The following is a 22,671-nucleotide window of genomic DNA, read 5'->3' as shown; positions in this document are numbered from 1 at the left end:
CTTTAGCTACACTTTTGGACTTCACAAAATTTGTGAACTTAGCAAAGGTGTTACACGTGGGATATGGGAATGCACTATGGCCGGTTGCACTCTTCATTCATCTTTGGCTGGGACAGGTATGTGAACGTGCTATGACCCGGTGGCACTCTTCATCCATCTTTGGTTGGGACAGGTATGTGAACCTGCTAGGGCCCAGTGGTACCCTTCATCCATCTTTGGCTGGGACAGGTATGGCAACGTGCTATGACCCGGTGGCACTCTTCATCCATCTTTGGTTGGGACAGGTATGTGAATGCGCGAGGGCCCAGTGGCACTCTTCATCTACCTTTGGCTGGGTTTGTTATGGGAACGTGCTAGGGCCCGGGGGCACTCTTCATTCATCTTTGGTTGGGAGAGGTATGTGAACGTGCTATGGCCCGGTGGCACTCTTCATCCATCTTTGCTTGGGACAGTTATGGGAATGCACTATAGCCTGGAGGTACTCTTCATCCATCTTTGGCTGGGACAGGTATGAGAATGCACTATATCCCGGAGGCACTTATCATCCATCTTTGGCTGGGACAGGTATGGGAACGCGCTATGGCCAGGAGGCATTCTTCATCCATCTTTGGTTGGGACAGGTATGTGAACGTGCTAGCCAGTGGCACCCTTCATCCATCTTTGGCTGGGACAGGTATGGCAACGTGCTATGACCCGGTGGCACTCTTCATCCATCTTTGGTTTGGACAGGTATGTGAATGTGCGAGTGCCCAGTGGCACTCTTCATCTACCTTTGGCTGGGTTTGTTATGGGAACGTGCTAGGGCCCGGGGGCACTCTTCATTCATCTTTGGTTGGGACAGGTATGGGGACGCACTATAGCCCAGTGGCACTCTTCATCCATCTTTGGTTGGGGCAGGTATGTGAACGCGATAGGGCCCTATGGCTCTCCTCATTAATCTTTGGCTGTGACTGTTATGGGAACTCACTATGGCCCTGTGGCACTCTTCATCCATCTTTGGTTGGGACAGGTATGTGAATGAGCTAGGGCCCAGTGGCAGTCTTTATCCATCTTTAGCTGGGACAGGTATGAGAACGCTCTATGCCTCGGTGGCACTCTTCATCAATCTTTGGCTAGGACAGGTATGGGAACGTTCTATGGCCCAGAGGCATTCTTCATCCATCTTTCGCTGGGACAGGTATGGGAACACACTATGTCCCGGTGGCACTCTTCAACCATCTTTGGTTGGGACAAGTATGGGAATGCACTATGACCCGGAGGCACTCTTCATCCATCTTTGGGTGAGATTGGTTTGGGAACGCTCTATAGCCCAGAGGCAGTCTTCATCCATCTTTGGCTGGGACAGGTTTGGGAATGCACTTTGTGGGCGTAGTTGGGTGAATATGAGAATGAGTCAACAGTTGGATGAGTGAGCAAGTGCACAGATGCATGTAAGAGTGTGAACTGGAACGTTACTTAGTAAGTGGACACAAGTGTTTTTTGCATGGATAAATGATTGACTATCATAGATTATTATTATTATAAATGTTGGTTTCTTGTGTTGCGCACTATCACTCATAGTGCAGAGTTTCTAGGTGCAAGGGCACCCTTATTTTTTCGCTAGTAATGACCTATTGGGAAACCAGCAGGTTTTTAATTGTTTCCCAGGTTTAAAGAGAGTAGGCTCTGAGTTAAAGAGTTAACTTAAGAATTAGAATATAAAAGAATCTACTGCTTCATTTATCAAGTCTTGCTGTCTTGTTTCCACCAACTTGTTGTTGGCAAATCTGTACCCAGTGGTCACAGACACATTCTTGGTTCGAAGGTGAGGAATATTTAGCAGCTGATGCAACAGAAACGTTTTTTGAATATACAGGCAGTAAATATTTTTTGTGAATACTAAGCTCTTTTGGCTTTACTAATCATGTAATTATATTTACACAATTGTCTGATGGTAGAATACAATGAGTGAGTGCATATGGTTGAGTGAGTGAAAGGATTGTAGCATTCCTACTGGCCTCAGGCAGCAGTATGCCAAGACTGCCCATAGGGCACAGTGTGTGAGTGTATATCAAACAACATTATAGTGAGGTGCAAATTTCCTTACCAACGTAATGTTTTAACCTAAATAAAAACTGAAATTCCCCAGTAATAGTTATCACTAGCAACAGTACCTCCTGCCTTAAGGTAACTATACACACAGATTTGCCATCAATGATGTCATTTCAAATGTTGCATTGATGTTCGCAATGATGTCATAGAACATGTCATGCATGATGTAATATGGGAGGTAATAAGCTGTGCATTGAGAGGCCACGTGTCCTCTCCCCTAAAAATAAAGCAGATGACCCTAAGGGATGGAGCCTCCGGGTTCAGGGAGAAGGGGGCCACATGCTCTGACGGGGCTTATTTACAAGCCTATTGTACCATATTAAAAGTGACGCACAGGCAGTGCACGGAGCTTAGAAATAAGCCCCAAAGTGTTTGGCCCCAAGGGATGAGGTCCCTGGGGCCACTGAAGGCTCAGAGGGCGTGGCCATGCACCTCCTGCCCTTTTTTTAAAAGCCCTATGGGATGGCGTCCCTGGGGCCCAAAATGGGCTGGGGGAGGGGGCCCCACTTATTTTGTTTGGCAGCGATTCTGCTGAAGACCTGCGGGATTGCAGCAATAAGAACCACTATTTTTATTTTTGAACCCAGGGCTACAGGGGCAGGCTAGGGGGTCCCCCCCACAAGGGCCAGGGGGACAGAGTACCCCTACCCTGCCGACAAAAGCTTTTTTTATTAAAAATGCAGGACAGGGGACTAAGTACCAGAGGCCTGTAATGGCTGCCAGCCATGTTTTTCTTCACGTTGCTAGCAGCCAATCAGAGTGCTCGCTCCCACAGTAACATGTCTCTCGTGGGAGTGAATTGGCCCAAGAGAAAAAAAGCCTCCTGGGCGAATCAGAATGCTCTATTTTTGAAAATTGGATTTGAGGGATTCTCACGAGAGTCCTCCAAACCCATCATCATAGATATACAAATATGTCTCTTGCTGAATATCTCAAAAACTACTGAATGGATTTATAAAAAGCAGGCTTTCTTGACCACGATCTAACTTCCTGCCAAATTGTGTGTAGTTTGTTTTAACAGTTTTTGCAGTAGCGCTGTTAAAAAAAAGTCTATGAAAAATGGATGGAGATTTTGCGTTTTGGGACCCCCCGTTTTTGTCAGCCCCTGGTTGCTGGCTCACCCGGAAACTGTCTATGCACAAACTCGGCAAGAAGTAGCACTTTTTAGGAATGTTTCATGAAGATTCGTCAAATTGCGAAAAAGTTGTTAGCAAAACAAGAAAGGCATTTCCTATGGAAATTCTGACCAATTTATAACTACCCAGTGGCGATTGCCACTGGCTAATATATATACATATAAATATATTCACTGAAAATGTCAGTGGCTATGTAACATTTTAAATGAACATAACCAGCAGTTAGAGTTAGGTCTGTTAACTATCACTCATGCCCTAAGGTAATTATAACTCGTGCTTTAAGGTAACTATAATTCCTTCCCCTGCCATTCACAGTTTTATCAATAATTTCATTGCAAATGTTGTAGTGATATTACAGATGATGTCATAGAAGATGTCATGAGTGATGTAATATGTGACAAATCAGCCGTGCATGGTGAGGGCATGAGTTATAGTTGCCTCGGGGCGCAAGTTTTTTAGTGAATTTATAGGGTTTTTTCTAAACATAATGTAATATTCTGTTACACAAACGTAAATTAACCCCATGCCACATATGGCCTACTGCCAGGCCCTTTGGCCAACCCAATTCCCCACAGGTAGCCACACTGTGCATGGACTTTGGTATGGGGCGGCGGGGTTAGCCGTAGAGGCTGGCTTGCTGCCAGGCCCTATGTCCAACCCCCATGCAGGCAGCCAACACCCTCCCCATAGATAGCCAATCCCACACTGTGCACAGATGTTGCTATAGCAAGGTGGGGGGTTAGCCGCAGAAGCTGACTTGCGGCCAGGCCCTGCGTCCAACCCCCATGCAGGCAGCCAACCCCCTCCCCATAGATAGCCAATCCCACACTGTGCACGGACGTTGCTATGGCAAGGTGGGGGGTTAGCCGCAGAGGCTGGCTTGCGGCCAGGCCCTATGCCCAACCCCCATCCAGGCAGCCGACCCCCTGCTGCACACTGGCTTTGGCCTTGCATGGGGTTTGGCTGCAGGACCCGACCCTGTATCTTACCCCCCAAAGGCAGCCTTATGTTTAGGATATCGCACCATTGTGCTCTGCTTGCGATGGCCTTCAGCAGCCTCTCAGCATCAGCGAAGGGTGCAGAGCTTCCATCTGCCTTCAGTTTGCTAGAAGCAGAGCCTGGATCAAGAGGTTCTCTGACTTAGCACATTGTGGAAATCTGACAGGGTGAGCATCGGGGCGCATCTGTGCCACAGAAGATCTATCTTGTTCCAATAGATGTATTTCTTCATGGTTCTCAAATAAGTCATCCTTGAACAGGTGCCTTGCGGAGTTCTAGGAGTTGTCAGTGCCCGTAGAGTTTCATGGTATACAAGTAACTCTGGCTGGTTTGTGGTGTGCGCCAGAGTCACATGGACACAACAAGATTGCTTCGAAGAGAGATAGATCAGAACATGGTCCACTCCATGGAATGTTTCATCACCTGGTTCCTTCTCCTCATCTTGGCGGTGTGCAGCACCACTCGGAAACTGACTGTCAGAAGTTCTTGTGTTACTCCTGCCATATGGCCGAACTGCTCATTACTCCGCCCTCTCCCCGCTCTGATAACTCACAAACAGCAATATTTGTAGTTAGGCTTGGGCATAGTGAGGGCAAGGCGTCATCTAGTTCTACATCAAAGCTCAGCACATTATTTGGAAACAAACTCGTCCGCGAATCTTTGGTTCTCACGGACGGACGGTGAAGTCCTCAAGTAAACCCACTGAAGGGAGATCTCTTCTCCACTTGTGGCTGGTGGGACCTAACATCCCAGAAGAGGCTCTAAGATGACTCATCGACATACAAAGAGAATGATCCCACTCGCTTCTAATTTATATCAATGGCTGCCTGTCTATAGTGTAACTCCACGCGGTTCATGTTTGTTACTAAAAGGAATGATACTGGTTACAGATGTTACTGCAGGAATAATCTTGGATACGAATGACCATGATGGGAATCCTTCGGATACCCAGATGTCTGACAGGAATCCTCTCCAATGCATATGTTAACGATGGGAATGATATTGGTTGTGCATGCTACTGATACAAATGATCTCAGATACCTATGCCACTAATTCCAATCATTTTTGATACATATATTAATGATAGGAAAGATCTTTGACATGTTTGTACTGATACGGACGCGTGTTACTTATATGAATAATCTTGGATATGTGTGTTACTCTAAGGAATCAATCTAGACGAAAACAATCTAGAATGTGTATATTACTGACAGAAAGTAGTATTTTATTGACAGAAATACTCTAGAATTTGTATATTTCTGACAGAAATAATCTTGAGTGCATATGCTGTTGGCAGAGATAATCTTGAATGTTTATGCTACTGACAGAAATAACCTTAAATGTGCATGTTACTGACAGAAAACTAATCTTAAATGCCCATGTTACTGACAGAAAACTAATCTTGAATGCCCATGTTACTGACAGAAAACTAATCTTGAATGCCCATGTTACTGACAGAAAACTAATCTTGAATGCCCATGTTACTGACAGAAAACTAATCTTGAATGCCCAAGTTACTGACAGAAATAATAATCTTGAATGCCCAAGTTACTGACAGAAATAATAATCTTGAATGCCCATGTTACTGACAGAAAACTAATCTTGAATGCCCATGTTACTGACAGAAAACTAATCTTGAATGCCCATGTTACTGACAGAAATAATAATCTTGAATGTGTGTGTTACCCATGGGTTTTGGCACAAATTCCTATCTACAAAAGATGCTGACAGGGGTTTGTTTTCAAATTCTGCACCACCAAGATTCAGGAGTAACCTGCACAGAAACTATCCTTTAATAGTAATTCCTTTTTGTAGTGAGCTGTAGAATGCAGCCCACATGCAAAGAGGAAAACAAACTGAGGAGACATAAAAACATTTCTTCTCGTTTTGTTTTCCTCTTTGCATGTGCGCTGCATTCTACAGCTCACTACAGAAAGGGAATAGTCTTAAAGGATAGTTTTTGCGCAGGAAGGTAACCCTTGCTGCACAAAAACGATCCTGACCATAACGCAGCCACCCTCGCAGTATGGCACAAAGGTGCCTGCATTGTCGCATTGCTGCCAGAAGTGCGCCAGTGCACGGCGACAGCAGAACAGCGCCATATCTTAGTAGATAAGGAGCATATCTGCTTTGTCCAGTTCCCGCAACGCAGATCAGCAGCTTCCTTTGCTGTGGTGCGTTGCATGGTCAATTTATAAATCTGGAACAGAGTTTGCACCACGTGAAAGCATGATATGTTACAGGTCTCGATGAGACAAGATGACCCCTGAAGTCTCACCTTCCTTAACTCTCTGGAGAAATTGCTATATTACCGTTGGGTCATGGCCCAGTCATTCCTCGTACCAGCCACAACTTGTGCATAACTTCGACTGCGCAGGAAGAGGCATATTTACGATAATTGTGGTGCAGGGCTGTGCAGCAAGTCACCATGTTGCACTGCCCTGCGTCACAGGGAAAGGGCATGAATGTGCCATATTAATCCAAAGGAGACACGTCCTGCACAAAAACAATCCATAGAGGCGTGTTCCTCATTCATGCAGCACACATAGGAAAAGGAAAATATGAGAAGGAATAAAGATATTTCTCCCATTTATTCCTCCGCTGGGGAGCGTATCTTTTTGGCTCATTCCCAGGTTTGCCAAATCTGGGAATGCGTCAAAAACCATGGGATTTGCGTTAGAACACCCACTGCAGTGCCCATGGAACGCCTACTCAGGGCAGAGGAATAACACCGTGATTTGCACTGCGTTGCATTACTCCATATTTTTGAAGCCATTGAAAGCCATGCACAGTGGACTTGCGTGACTTCATTAATATGACTTTGAGCTTTGTGTCCTGCATGTTCCACGTTGTGTGATGCAAGCAAAACGCAAAGCTCGCATACGCATAAATATGCCCCAAAGTGTGCACACGATAATTGTCTTAGAATCGTTGCATCCAGGAGTTAGCATGGATTTATGCATTCAATGTAGTGAGATAGGCTGAACTCTGACTGAAGAAGACAGCTTGATTGGTCTTCTCCAGACCTCTTATTTGCCTCCAGGGTTGACCAGTAACACAGAATGGCAGCAGATGACGCTTTACGTGTTTCCTAAAGGATATGATGTCTGCCATCTAAGGGGCCTGATTCCCAAAGGTAAACTTAGACTAAAAGACTAAGTTTAGACCTGAAGTGTAAGTTTAGATCTAAAGTGTAACTCTACTAGTGGTAAAGTTAGACATTTGGTTTAAGTTTACACCAAAAGTCTAATTAAGACCAAAAGCCTAACTTTATTAGTAGTAAAGTTAGACCTTTAGTCTTAAGTTTAGACCAAAAGTCTAACTTAGGTCAAACTAGTAAAGTTAGACTTTAGGTCTAAACTTAGACTTTAGGTCTAAACTTAGACCAAATATCTAACCTTGCTACCAGTAAAGTTCGACTTTAGGTCTAAACTTAGACTTCAGTTCTAAACTTAGACCAAATATCTAACCTTGCTACCAGTAAAGTTCGACTTTAGGTCTCAACTTAGACTTCAGGTCTAAACTTAGACCAAATGTCTAACCTTACTACCAGTAAAGTTCAACTTTAGGTCTCAACTTAGACTTCAGGTATAAACTTAGACCAAATATCTAACCTTACTACTAGTAAAGTTCACCTTTTAGGTCTAAACTTAGACCAAATATCTAACCTTACTACCAGTAAAGTTCGACTTTAGGTCTAAACTTAGACCAAATATCTAACCTTACTACCAGTAAAGTTAAACTTTAGGTCTAAACTTAGACTTCAGTTCTAAACTTAGACCAAACATCTAACCTTACTACCAGTAAAGTTTGACTTTAGGTCTAAACTTAGACTTTTGGTCTAACCTTAGAGTTTTGGTCTAAGTTTACCTTTGTGAATCGAACCCTAAGCTCGCTAGACATTCAATCCTCTGCATGCATCCCTGGCTAGCCAAGAAACAGATGACAATATATGCGGTGACCCACATTGGTACCCACGACCCGTTGTTAGAGATGACCTAAAGCTGTTTTACATAAATACACAAAGGCACTGGAACTTGAGGAGTGTGCTATCCTATCATGTGTACACCGATTCTAATGTTACACGCAGAGTATGAGAAAGAACTTAACAAAACATAAGTGAATACTGTAAGAAAGATTGCTAATAGACAATGGCGACAACTTCACTGTGAATTCTGTCCGCAATATTTCTTTTAAGTTAAGATCGTCCCTGCCATTAAAAAATTAACGAATAAAAATAAATAAGCAGGCGCACAAATTTTGAGTAATTTGCTTGTGCGCATGTACGTGAAATGTCTTAAAAATTACATGGATTTTACATGAAACGAAATCCACCGTTTTGTGCTATATTTTTCTGCAAAATACGTCCATGCGTCCATTTTGGACTCAAGGATGGATTTTGCAAAGCAAGAATAGTCTTAATCCCACATAACTCAAACAGCAGCTGCTCATGTTCTGTTTGATCACTTTGGTGGGTCTCGTGCACATGCATTAGAACTTTTCCCTGAACAGCGGCCTAATTACACGACCTGGCGTGATGGTGTAATTATGGGTATTTCGCATAACAACCGTAAAGTGAAATGCTGTAAATTGCGCAAGATTATAAACCTGGCTGTTTGGTAGTCAGTAGGCTCTCTTTCAACATGTCTAGCAGAGATAGCGCCAGGGCACCTCCAGGTATTCACGCGCTTTAGAGGTATTGATAACATAACATAACGTAATGCCAGCATAATGAAATTTCACCCGGGTCAAGTAAAGAGGGACTTCACATCTGGTTCAAGAAGGGCTCTACAGTGGGTTCTAGAGGGGGAACAAGTCATGAATGCGCACATCTTACATATCCAACAGGGATTCTGTGTCCCAGGCTCCAGTAAGGATGACAAACTGGTCCTGATGCTGGGACCGACATCTCTTAATGAATCCATGGCTGGATGGATCTGGTGGGTGTGTCCATGCTACCAGAATGTCGTGTTATTAGGTGTCATCCCAGAATGCACCCGTATCACACTCACAATCTTTAATGACCAGTATTTAGCTAATGTTTCCATTTCTCTTTCACTCCCAGGCCTTCCTCAAAGACCACAAGCTCTCGGAGATGGCTTCCAAAAGGAAGAAATGGCTGAAGCGGATTCTGCCCCTTGGCATTCTCCTGTTCGTCTCTGTCATCCTCATCCTGCTCATCCTAAACTTCACGATCCTCTCCTGTAGCAGAGGTAATGTTGCCGCAAAACATTCTAAAAGTGTGAGCGTGTTCAGCCTGAGATCATCTCTTTAGACAAGCATTGGTAAAGTCACTGGGTCTGCCTTTTTTAGGGAGATTGTTTGTTAGTAGTTGAATGACTTATTTGCCACCCACAGCTGTTCTATAACAAATATCCTATAATGAAACTAGACCTCCGGCTGCAACCCTACGGTTGTTGAAACTAGGGCCCTTATATCTGAACAGACTGCGTAAGCAGAGTTAATCCATTCGCTCAAAGACTAGTGATGTGAAAGTCAGCCGATGACCTTGATGTTGTTAGTGCTGAGCTTAAAAGGCACATGTAGCTAAATGTTGCAGTATACATTGTTTCGACAAAAAAGCCAGTATTTCTGGCACACCTTTATGAAAGCTCCTGCGAACACACCTGAACAAAAAACTGTAAATTCAACGAATGTTATCATGACAGCAAAGTAAAACAAGTGAACATGCAAGAGGGGTTGCGGAAGAGCTCTGTATCCTTATAACAGGCTAAGAGATGCAAAAAGTACATACTCCCTAAACAAAAGAGCCAGTGATTACAACGTTGCAGTGTCAGCAAAGTAAATACATTAAAGAGCAGACACTGGCTCTGTTCTAACACAATGACTACTTGATTCCCTTCACCAAATCCTTATGTGACACAAATGGGCCAAAGTAAGCATATATATGAAATGCCATGGCCTTCGTGAATAGCTTGGTTAAGCACCAGCAAACCATGAATAAGGCTTGGAACCTAATGACTGAATGGACTGACCCAAAGCCCACCCTCTTAGTGGCTGAAGCCCACCCTCTTAATGACGGAATGGGCTCACCCAAAGCCCACCATCTTAATGGCTGAATGGGTTGACCCAAAGCTCCCTCTCTTGATGGCTGAATGGGATGACCCAAAGCCCACCCTCTTAATGGCTGAATGTGCTGACCCACAGCCCGCTCTCTTAATGGCTGAATAGGCTGCCCAAAGCCCGCCCTCTTAATTAGTGAATGGGCTGACCCAAGACCCACCCTCTTAATGGCTCAATGGGCTGACCCAAAGCCCACTCTCTCAATGTCTGAATGGGCAGACCCAAAGCCCACCCTCTTAATGGCTGAATGGGCAGACCCAAAGCCCACCCTCTTAATGGCTGAAGCCCACCCTCTTAATGGCTGAATGGGCTGACCCAAAGCTCACCCTCTTAATGGCTGAATGGGTTGACCCAAAGCCCACTCTCTTGATGGCTGAGTGGGCTGACCCAAAGCCCACCTTCCTAATGGCTGAATGGGCTTACCCAAAGCCCACCCTCTTAATGGCTGAATGGACTGACCTGAAGCCCACCCTCTTTCGGTGCTTCACATTGTATTAGTTTCACGAATTGATGACATGAGGTCACCCTCAGCTAAAGCTCTTTGTAGTCAGACCTGAAAACCACACCATGTTGTCCATCTGCTGTCAGATTGCACAGGGTGGAGCACAGCTAATACCTTAAGAGTTCATCCTCTAAATGCAGTAAGACTCACAGACCCACCAGTGACAAATCATGGCCACGGGCTGAACTCCAAAGTGCCCCAGAGTGCAGTAGAGGAGGGCACGCCCAGTGCATTTCTATAGGACAGAAGGGCTGCAAACGCTGGTGTGACCCCCTCTATAATACCCATTGCACAGGTACCAGGTGTGGTTGCAAAACATTTGTATGAAAATCATTTTACACTTGTGAAAATATTCTCCAGGCCATGAAGCAATTATATCACTAGTGCAATCATTAGTACCGGTTGAGTGACAGCACCAAGTGAACATGCAATTATGGGTCACTCATGACGCCACTTCAGTAAAAGTGACATTTACAGGATGGAAGCAATCCAGAAAGCACATCTCCTGTCTGTGTTCTCCTTCTGGCTTCTTTGATATCAGCTTTGGGGGTTAATCTTGGAGTCAGTCCAGTTAGGGGAGAGTGGTGGGTGCCTGAAGCTTCTTAGTACAATTAGGAATCCATACTCTGTCTTGCCAGTACCCTCATGTCTGGAGAAGCATATTCACCTGTCATTTTCGGCCATGCATTCCTTTTTACTTCATTGTTTTCATTTTATTACTTATTAAGTCTAATCTTAGCTAAAAATGTTCTGAATAATGTGGCATCTACGGAATATCTTGTGTGGTGTGTGTTTGTGTTAGTGTATGTATGAGCGTCGGTGTCTCGGTGTCAGTGTGTGTCTGTTTTTTAGTGCCTTTTTGTGTTTGTGTGCATAAGTGTGTCAGTGTTTATGTGTGTGTGTGTGTGTGTTTGTTGGTGTATGTGTTTACACTTCTCTAATAGACCCGACATAATATGTCACGCTGGGATTTACTATCCAACGCAAATCAGGAGTAGCGCTGAGTAGATTCCCAAAGGAACGCCAAGCTACGCTATGTGCTGCTTTGCACTACTTTGCATTAAGGCGGCATTCCATGGGTGGTACATGGGCATTCCCATGCAAACACCCATGAGTTTTCATGCAAAGTCCACTCTACAACTCTTCGTAGCCGGGGATGTGCGCCAAACTCTTAGGCCTTTTGGAGTCTGGTGTAAGGAGGAGAGTGTTGCATAGTGCACCAGACATACAAAGAAGGAAAAGTATTACAGCATAGGGTTTGTACTGGGATGGTGACCTTCGAGTACAAAAACTATTCCTTACAGAACGCACTGTGGCGCAAGGGTGTGTGTGTGGGCACATGGCATGCTAAAGTGCGTCAGCGCAGGTAGGGAGGAAAACTGTGCAGGGAGAGAGGAAAACAGTGACACATCTTAGTATATATGACAATGTTCTGCTCACTCCCTTTGCCACAATGCTGTGTTGCATGAATTTCTCTTTAACGTGGGTCAAAGCGTGCCCTGCGCACATCTTTGCTAAACACGCTGCGTGTCAATATCATATCTGTTTTCCTTTTCAGAGGACTTTCCCCATTGTGATTGGAACTACCTACTGCTGGGGATAACATCAGAGAACTAACATAGAGCATTGTCTCCATGTATTTGACTAGCAGTCCCATAGATTGAAAGCATCCATAATACGTTTATTTATGGTTCAGAACATTTGAGAAACTCTATGGAAAACCTCACATCTTTGTGTAGTTTACAAAGTTTTTTTCACCTCTATATATCAGTGTAACATTGTGACATTTGCCACAATGTATGATGCTTGTATCCCTATCTATGCTTACAAAATGGTTTTGCTGATAATATTCGCTCAAAAAGCAATTTTTGTTCTTGTTTGCAACAGCATGGTGCCCAGACACGCTCTGCAGAAGGTAAAGTTGCAGAGAAAACATTGTGTGTGTATTTTTGCACATGTACTGATGACGCGGGTGTACACATAGCAGAAGGCTCATGCCACGGTTCATGCTGAGGCTGCCGGGAAATGTTTGGCATGAAAATCATCTCTGACTGACAGGTTTATTTATGAAAGTTTTATGTGGGCGCTTGCGTGATGCCAGGCGACGTAAAGCATTGTATCAACTTACTTACCATTAAAAAGGCCTGCGGATGCAGCGTACAACTGTGCAGGGCCACGCAAGCGGCCTCACAACCCATAACAAGCATTGGCATAGCCAATAGGTCTCGCCTATGGGACCTTATAAGTGTTTAGCCATGCAACAGTTGCATAACTAAATACTTATAAGGTCCCAAAAGCGAGACCTATTGGCTATGCAAAGCGAAAGTAAAAGTGATCGCGATCACGATCAAACATAAAAGCGAAAGTGAAAGTAATCGCGGTAAAGCCCGCGCACATGCACTGTAGCTCTAGGCTGGCCTGGTAGCACTTTTTGGAGCCCTCTCAATAAGTCTCGCCAGACCAGCGCATGCGCTGGGTCAGGCGAGACCTAAAAACCTAGGGGCCTATTTATGGGATTTTGGCATAGGGCAGGACAGCAAGCCACCTTGCTGCACTATCCTATGACAAAGAGGAAGGGAAGGAATGCACTATACTTAAGCAATATGGTGCTTTCCTGTCCCTTTTCCCTGTGCTGGTGCTGTTTCGGCAGCCTAACGCAAATGTGGGCATCCTTGCACTATGGTGCAATGGTGCCTCCACTGCATGCAGGATAGTTTTTGTTCAGGAAGGGGCATCTTCCTGCACAAAAACAGTCCTAAGACTTGTTTTTCTCTTTCTATTTGTGCTGCAGAATACAGCACACATAAAGGAATAAACGAGGGAAAATAAATACATTTCTCCTAATTACGCCTGACCTCGGGATGTGTACGGATTTGGCACTTCCCCAGGTCTACATCATTTTGCAAATCTGGGACAGCATCAAATTCCATGAGTGTTGCATGGGAACACCTACCATAACACCCATGGAACGCCTCTGGGGTGCAGAGTAAGGCAACGCAGAGCAAATCACACATGATTTATGATCATGATTTATGAGGCAACTCGAAGGCTCGCAGGGTGGAGCGTGGCTTCATAAATCAAAATGTGAGACCTGTATCATGCAAGTGCCACTTTACTTGGTGCAAATGTGACGCAAGGCTCTCATAAAAAAGCCCCCGAGGCCTTAATGTGAGAAAACATTGTATTGTATTGTATCATGATTGCATATATATAGCACTTCCTACCCTGACGAGGCGTCGAAGCGCTTTTACGCCGAGTAGCACGCTACTCCGGAACCCATAAAGGATTTGTGTTGAATTAGTACAGTGAAATATGAAAGTAATTTGAGTGCTGAATAGGTTAGTCAGTTATTTGGATTCAGAAGGATAGAAGAGGGTAAAAAAGGTTTGTATTTATATAGCGCTTGTTACCCCTGATGGGGTGTTGAAGCACTTTTTTGGTGAGTAGCACGCTACCCCGGAACCCATAAAGGATTAGTGTTGAAAATTAGTATAGTACAATATGAAAGTAATTTAAGTGGTGGATATGTTATTCAGTTATTGGATAGAGAAGGGTAGCAGCGGTATAGAAGAGGGAAAAAGGTTTGTATTTATATAGCGCTTGCTACCCATGATGAGGTGTTGAAGCACTTTTTTTGGCGAGTAGCACGCTACTCTGGAACCCATAAAGGATTAGTGGTGATTTTGTATAGTGAAATATGAAATTTGAGAAGTGGACATGTTAGTCTGTTATTTTTATTGAAATGGATACTGGAGGGATAGAAGAGTGAAGGATTTAGACTTTTTTTTGTTTTTTGTTTTGGCGGTCATAGCAGTAGGAGGAGGCTTGGGATGAGTAAAAAGAGATGTGTAGGGAAAGAGTCAGAGGGAAGAGTTTAGAAAGGCTTGTTTTGGGGGCTCGGTATAGTAAAAGAGGTGTCAGATGATGCAAGGAGGGGTAGAGTAGGGGAGAGTCTAGAAAGGGTTATTTTGGGGATCATAGTAGTGGTATGGGTTTAGGATAAATGAGCGAGTGGATTTAGATGATATATTGATAGAGGTACAGGATGAGAAATAGGTTAGTGCATTGGATATGCTTTTTTTTTAGGAGAAAAGTAATAAATATATAGATCCATGTACATGGAAGGTATATGGATGCATAAAGGAAGGAAGTATATGTAGATTAAAGATGCATTAGATAAACTCTGGTTTTCAAGTGTTGTACTTAAAAAATAATTGTATTTCCTTTTTAACAATATAATTATTCCACATGTTTATACAAAGCAATACACAAAGATAGGAACATATCTATAGAACAAATACATGCTTATATACAGAGGGATATGCTGTATATTCCTGTTTGTGTATGGTGCTCATGTGGGGAAGAGCCAATTCTTGAGTAGTTTTCTGAAGATAAGGTGGGTGTCGGTGGATCTTATGTTGGGGAGTTAAGAGTTCCATAGTTTGGCTGCTTGAACAGAGAAGGATGTGCCACCCATGTTTTTTTTCTTGTATCTTGGGATTTTGAGGCGAGATGCCACTTTAGAGCGGACGTTTCTTTGTTGAATGCGTTTGGTGATTTTATTCCTGATGAAGAGCAGTCCCATTCCATGTATTGCTTTTTGGGTGATACAAAGCAGCTTGAACGTGGATCTTCTGGCAACCGGTAACCAATGCAGGGCTTTCAAGGCAGGTGAGATGTGGTCTCGCGGTTTTGTATGCAAGAGTAGTCTGGCAGCCGAGTTTTGAATCCGTTGTAGTCTTTTCATGGTCGTTAAAGGTGATCCATGGTAGAGGCTATTGGAGTAATCGAGTTTGGACAGAACAAGGGAGATGGTAGCTTGGACCTTGTGGTGAAATTCCAAATGGGGGAAGATTTGTCGCAGAGTTTTTAAAGTGACAAAGCTTGATCTTGCTAGTTTGTCCAATTGGGCATTCATCGACAGCTTGGAGGCCATGGTCATTCTGAGGTTTTTTACTTCCTTCAATACTTTAGGCGGTGATCCCAGTTCATCAGGCCAGGCGGTGAGTGGGTATAATGTTTCCAATCACCACACGTGAGAATTTCCATTTTGGAAGCAATCAATTTGAGATGGCTCCAAGTCATCCACTGATCTACGGCTCTGAGACAACTGAAAATTGGTGAGTTTCCAATGTCTTTGGGGCATTCTAGTTGAAGGAGTATTTGTGTGTCAGCTGCATAGTTAAAGCCCGTGAGGTGAAATTGATTGATCAGTACTGATAATGACTTCATGTAGATGTTGAAAAGCATGGGCGAGATGATAGAACCTTGAGGGACCCCTGCTTTTGTGGAGTATGGTTTGGACGAGAAAGGTGGAGTAGGAATGACACTAGTTTAGAAGGTAGGATGCATGTACGAGGGTGAAGGAAAATTGGGAAACTTTGTAGACTTTGTGAACACCGACATACTAATTTGAGAAGGGGTCAATGCCCACTTGTAATTCAATTGGCTAATGTGACCTCTTGTGCCTCCCCACTGTGCATAAGGCACCCGAGCCCTGCGTGTGCAGCTGCCAGCACCTTTTTAAACCCATCCTGTTGTTGGGCACCTGCAGCACTTTGATCACCAAGACAAAAACTTTTTGCAATATTTTATCGTTTAAGGTTTGAATGAAGAACTTCCTGGGTTGCTTGCTGTGTTTTATTTTCCTTTCAGATGCAAATGACTAAAGTTGGCAGAAATGTATTATATCTGTAGCTTAAAGGAAGTGATCGTCTTTCCCTTTGTAAAAGAAGCTTGTTGGGTCGTTCCATATATAATATTCTGACACGGACAAGTCGCCTTTTAGGCTGCTCACTTGTATTCCCTCTACCCAGGAGCTGATTCTATGGCTTACTGGCATAAGTAATGGCTTAATGTGCCATTACTTATGCTGAACAGCTACACAGCATTTCGAAGAATTCACGGCCTATTTGTGCACTGCTCCCCAGGGATGCTCTTGTCATGTGGCAGCCTGATGCTGTTGGTGTGACTCTCTGTTGTGAAGCTGGAACCACTTAAGTGTGCTAGAAAGCTACCCAGGCGACGTGACATTTGCAAAGCTGGGTTAAGTAATTTGCAAGGGAACAAACCAGCATATTCTTTAAATGTCCCTTTGAAACAACATGCAGACTGTTTGCTTTTAACTACTATCCGCTAAATCTTACATTATTGCCTGCAGATCACAGCAGATGTCAACAATAACTATTTAGCTCACTGAGACATCTTGACATCTTGTTGGTGTGCGCATCTTAAAATTAGACAGACAATGCCACCTTGTGGTGAACTTTCGTAAGTGGCGGTGTTCAGAATTAAGTGCTAGTGCCGAGCACCAGAAACCACGGACTCAAATTAAGCACCGGTTCCGAGGCGTCCATTGAGGACCGGACCCTGATAATGCTTGTGACGAATGGTAGTATTGTGAATCCATTCACTACAGTGAGTTGTGGGTGAAGGTTTTTGGTGTTTGTTGGGTGAAAGTAGATGGATGTAGCAAATGTCTTGTAAGTCTTCTAGGATGGTGGACATGCCCATTGCCCAGCTAAAAAGTACAAAAAAGTGATGGATGAAATACTTTAAATAATTTCAGGCACTGGTAATTACTCAGGACGTATCCCAACCCATCGTTATTTTGCACACCGTGCCACCTTAGATTCAACCTAGCAATATGAAAATCAGCCTTGATCCATCTCGATTAGGAACAGTCCAGCCCGAACAGCAAAGCCAGGTCCTCTCTGTACCCGAACGCAAGTGACCCAAGACAGGTTTGGCCCTAGTTGGGTCACTTCAGTCAGGTACAGCTTAGTTCCAGTGGCACAGTGAGCATGGGACCCACATCTGGGCATACCTGTTCTCCTGGAGCAACGCAATGAAAAATATAAAACAATTATGGCTAGAATGCTTCATTTAATCTCATCCCCTTGTAATTACTGAGTGACACATTCTAGTCCATTGTTTTTTTGCTCACCATGCCACCTCACATTATACCGAGCCGTGTGTAAATCTGCCTTGGTCCCACTCCAATGGGAACAATTAGTCTGAACTACCAGGACAGGCCCTGGTCAGCCCAGCTCAAGTACACGTGTGTAATGTAATGGTAATGAGTTACGTTCTCAGCCATATTGGTCAATTAAAGCCATACTTGGTGTGCTTTAAGTGTATGTTGGGAGTTATGTCTTGATGTGTTCTATTGTATAATAGCGCATGTGTGTTGTGGTGGAGAGTGCTATTATAAGCACAGCAATACCCAGGCATGAAGTTTATCTGTGCTGGATGTGTGTGCAATTTTCTTTCTAATGTGTACTACTGGATGTTGTGTGTCTGGCATGTCCCTGGTGTGTGATTAGAGAAGTATGGGTACACAATTAAGTGGCACAACTGTGCACTTTTGCATATTTGTGTAGTGTTGTCAGTCGACAAGAAGAAGACACATTATGCTGCGTTCAATCAGTCACTCAATCAATCAGGATTTGTAAAGCACGGCTAATCCCCATGTGGGTATCCAGGTGCTCGGTTCATGCTGGTCACAGTTGAGCAGCCAGGTTTTGATTCCCTTTCTGAATTTCGGCAGAGAGGATGATATTCGGAGGTGGAGGGGAAGGTCATTCCAGGGCTTGGCAGTGAGGTAGGAGAAGGAGCGTCCTGCATGGTAGCGCCAGTGAATCTGGGAAGTGCGTGTGAGGTTGTGGGAGGCACAGCGCGGGTGTCTGGAGGGTTGGTGGAAGTTCAGGCAGTGGTTGATGTATGCCGGTCCTTGGTCATTGAGGGCCTTTAGTCGAGTATCAGCAACTTGAACTGGCATCTTCTCTGGATGGAGAGGTAGTGGAGGTTTATGAGGTGGGAGGTGATGTGGGTCTGTTGTGGAGGTTGAGAATGAGTCTAGCAGCAGCGTTCTGTATTGTCAGGCATCTCTTCAGGAGATGGGTGGTGATTCCTGCGTAGAGTGTGTTGCCGTAGTCCAGCCGGCTGGTGACGACTGCTTGAGTGACGGCTTTCCTGGTGTTGACGGGGAGCCATCTGAATATCTTACAGAGCATGTGGAGGGTGTGGAATCATGTGGAGGAGCCTGTATTGATCTGACATTTCATGGTTAGTTTGCTGTCCGGGATGATGTCAAAGTTGCGGACCTGGTCCATCAGTGTGGGTGTAGGTCCGAGTTTGGAGGGCTACCAGGTATCATTCCATGGGGAGGTGTTGTTTCCAAAATCAGCACTGCTCTCGTGTCCGTGTTGAGTTTCAGGCAGTTCATCTCATATAGTTGGTGACACTGGTCATGCAGTTGTGGAAGAAGTTTCTCCTAGTGGTGGTGGGGTCGTCTGAGAGTGAGAGGATGTGCTGGGTGTTGTCTGCTTAAGAATGATGTTGACGCTGTGGGTTCTGACAATGCTGGCCTGGGGCCTTATGTAAGTGTTGAACAGGGTGGGACAGAAGGATGAACCTTGAGGGACGCCGCAGGAGATGCTCCTGGGTTCCGAGGTGAAGGGTGATAGGCCGATATCCTTGGGTACGCCCTGTGAGGAAGGATTCTATCCATCTGAGGATGGTAAGAAAGATGGTCCCAGGATCTGCCCTACTATTGCTCTGTAAATGGGACCAAGGACCCTCCCTCTGCACTTGCCTCAGTGGCTGTGATGGGGAGCAGTTACAAACTTCTCGGGGATGTTAGTGTGGGACTACAACAGGCTCCTCACACAACAGGCACTCAAGTGTAATAAAGTGATGGTCCAGCCCAGTGCTCATCTTTGTAAAAGGAGAAATACTTTCATACACGCTATACCTCAATTATACACTCCACCCAAAATAAAAAGGTACTCAGCTTCTCTGATGCAGGACTGTGGTCTGCCGCTGATGATGCCCCCTCCGCCCCTTCCACCACCCTTAAGTTAAGGTACCTCAGTGCAGGTTTCAGCACAGATGCTTCGCTCCCCCTCCCCCTGGCTACCAGACAGGAGGCCCCCTCCACCTCCCTTAGGGTAAAATACCTCCGTGCGGGATCCCAGGTGCTGGCCCCACCCCTGGTCTGGTAGGCGCTAGCAATCACTCAGTCTATCACCCTTCCCTGTATTAACCACTGTCAGTCAGTAAGCCTCTCTACCTTCTCTGTAAGGTCTTCGGGCCCCTGACTCGAGGCCATGAGCTCGGCTGAGGGGTGTTTGTGGCGAGACTGGTTTTACCCGCAGTGCTCCCTGTAATACGCATGGTCATCCTTCCATCTCTGGTCTTTTTGTATTCATGTCCCCAGTTCACCGGTTCTTTCTATTTTCCCAGATGAGTATATGAAGTGACCCTCGGGTTCCTTCCTTCACTTCTCCATTTTTTGGGGCCAGAATTTAAACTGAAGATATTTCCTTTGAATCAATATGTGATGACGCTGGCTACGCCTAAAAGAGTTTTATACCATTCCCTCTGAGTCCGTGCCACCACCAGAGCGGTATTCTGGTAGAAATGTGAATTTATTAAGAGATTTTTCTAGTTTAATCCATTTTAAGGGTTGTGACCAGGCCAACCTTTTTCACTGAGCCCGGTACTGGTGCCCGGTCCACTACACTGCATTTGTTATGTTTTTTAATTAATGTTTGTGTAGACTCGCCTACAACTGCTGGCAAAACCCCCCTTAAGTATAGAACTGTTATGTGTTGATTTGACAAAAAGAATAGTGACGAAGACATACTCCTATAGGCACAAAAGATATTCCTACAAAATTACAAAACATTAATATAAAATAATATATCTCAACCAGGGAGAAACAATTCGCTTGCAATGACGTGCTGTGGCGCAAGGGGTTTTGTGTAGATATATCCAGTTGATTGTAGGTTTCCTCATCTAGCCTCTACTGTTTTCTGGCGTTGCTCCATTTCTCAGATGTTAGTTATATTTTGCCAGGATATTGTTGTGTGTCTTGTACGTGGGAGACTTTGCGTAACAGTTGCCACCTGTTTACCCACTTCTACGCTGTGTTCACCTTTTTGTTCTTCGAATTTTGGAAACACCTTGGTGGTTAGGGGGTAGTTAACAGCCTGAACAGTGAAAATATTATTTTGTCTTTTTATTTCATTTTTTGAGTCTTTCTTTATTCTTTCAGCTTTTTTGCTGAGGGGTAGGTTCTAAACTTGTTGCTGAGTTGTGTGGAACCCTGGGTGAAGGTCACTGAGGCTGAGCCCCATTGCTTGCGGGGTGAGGTACTAGCCAATCTGCAATTATTTCTGAAGTTTGCACTTGGGCTATTTAATTCACTGTTGAGCGTGGTGGGTGATTGTTGGTCGCGTCTTCATTTTGAGGAGCTCCTTGAGGTGATAGAGGTTCAAATTCAATCTTTTTTGAAAACTTTTTGTACAGGCCTTCTCGTGTCTCCCTTACTGTGTGTATTTGTTGCTTTCATTCAAAGACTAGAGTTCTCTTGATCTCTCTAGGAGTTGCCAATTTGTCAAGGAAAGTTAAGCGCGAACAACTAACATTCCTATTTGTGACTTTTCTGCCCAATTCACTAAATCATAAAGGGCCTGATTTAGAACTTGGCGGATGGGCTACTCCATCACAACGGTGACGGATATCCCTTCACCAAAATATAAATCCCATTATACCCTATGGGACTTATATTTTGGCAGATGGGATATCCGTCACCGTTGTGATGGAGTAACCCGTCCGTCAAGATCTAAATCAAGTCTCAAGTCTTTCCAATTTGAAGTCAGTGGACAAGATTTAGGATGCCGAGGTCTACAGGAGGCGTGTCTGGATCTCTAGTTTGTCTGTGTCATCCCACATTCTTCTCTTGATTTAGGATGCCGAGGTCTACAGGAGGCGTGTCTGGATCTCTAGTTTGTCTGTGTGTCGTCTCACATTCTTCTCTTGATTTAGGATGCCGAGGTCTACAGGAGGCGTGTCTGGTTCTCTAGTTTGTCTGTGTGTCATCTCACATTCTTCTCATGATTTAGGATGCCGAGGTCTACAGGAGGCGTGCCTGGATCTATAGTTTGACTGTGTGTCATCTCACATTCTTCTCTTGATTTAGGATGCCGAGGTCTACAGGAGGCGTGTCTGGATCTCTAGTTTGTCTGTGTGTCATCTCACATTCTTCTCTTGATTTAGGATGCCGAGGTCTACAGGAGGCGTGTCTGGATCTCTAGTTTGTCTGTGTCATCTCACATTCTTCTCTTGATTTAGGATGCCGAGGTCTACAGGAGGCGTGTCTGGATCTCTAGTTTGTCTGTGTGTCATCTCACATTCTTCTCTTGATTTAGGATGCCGAGGTCTACAGGAGGCGTGTCTGGATCTTCTAGTTTGTCTGTGAGTCATCTCACATTCTTCTTTTGATTTAGGATGCTGAGGTCTACAGGAGGCGTGTCTGGATCTCTAGTTTGTCTGTGTCATCTCACATTCTTCTCTTAAATTTAGGATGCCGAGGTCTACAGGAGGTGTGTCTGGATCGCTAGTTTGTCTGTCTGTCATCTCACATTCTTCTCTTGATTTAGGATGCCGAGGTCTACAGGAGGCGTGTCTGGATCTCTAGTTTGTCTGTCTGTCATCTCACATTCTTCTCTTGATTTAGGATGCCGAGGTCTACAGGAGGCGTGTCTGGATCTCTAGTTTGTCTGTGTGTCATCTCACATTCTTCTCTTGATTTAGGATGCCAAGGTCTACAGGAGGCGTGTCTGGATCTCTAGTTTGTCTGTGTGTCATCTCACATTCTTCTCTTGATTTAAGATGCCGAGGTCTACAGGAAGCATGTCTGGATCTCTAGTTTGTCTGTGTCATCTCACATTCTTCTCTTGATTTAGGATGCCAAGGTCTACAGGAGGCGTGTCTGGATCTCTAGTTTGTCTGTGTCATCTCACATTCTTCTCTTGATTTAGGATGCCGAGGTCTACAGGAGGCATGTCTGGA

The 22,671-nt window shown here is 44.5% G+C and overlaps 1 protein-coding gene across 4 annotated transcripts in view; it reads left to right on the top strand.

Moving 5' to 3' along the window:
• KEL (Kell metallo-endopeptidase (Kell blood group)) overlaps positions 1–22,671 on the top strand; it is a 543,196-nt gene that overhangs the window by 126,977 nt on the left and 393,548 nt on the right. For all 4 annotated transcript variants that reach the window (XM_085620172.1, XM_085620170.1, XM_085620169.1 and 1 more), the window contains exon 2: positions 9,292–9,439. In XM_085620172.1, coding sequence (XP_085476298.1) covers positions 9,292–9,439 — 148 coding nt within the window. The remainder of the gene's footprint in view (positions 1–9,291; positions 9,440–22,671) is intronic.

The sequence above is a fragment of the Triturus cristatus genome, chromosome 7 (genome assembly GCF_964204655.1).
Source record: "Triturus cristatus chromosome 7, aTriCri1.1, whole genome shotgun sequence".
Taxonomy (NCBI): domain Eukaryota; kingdom Metazoa; phylum Chordata; class Amphibia; order Caudata; family Salamandridae; genus Triturus; species Triturus cristatus.
The sequence above is the reverse complement of the archived record's forward strand: the minus strand, read 5'-3'. Positions and strand labels throughout refer to the sequence as shown.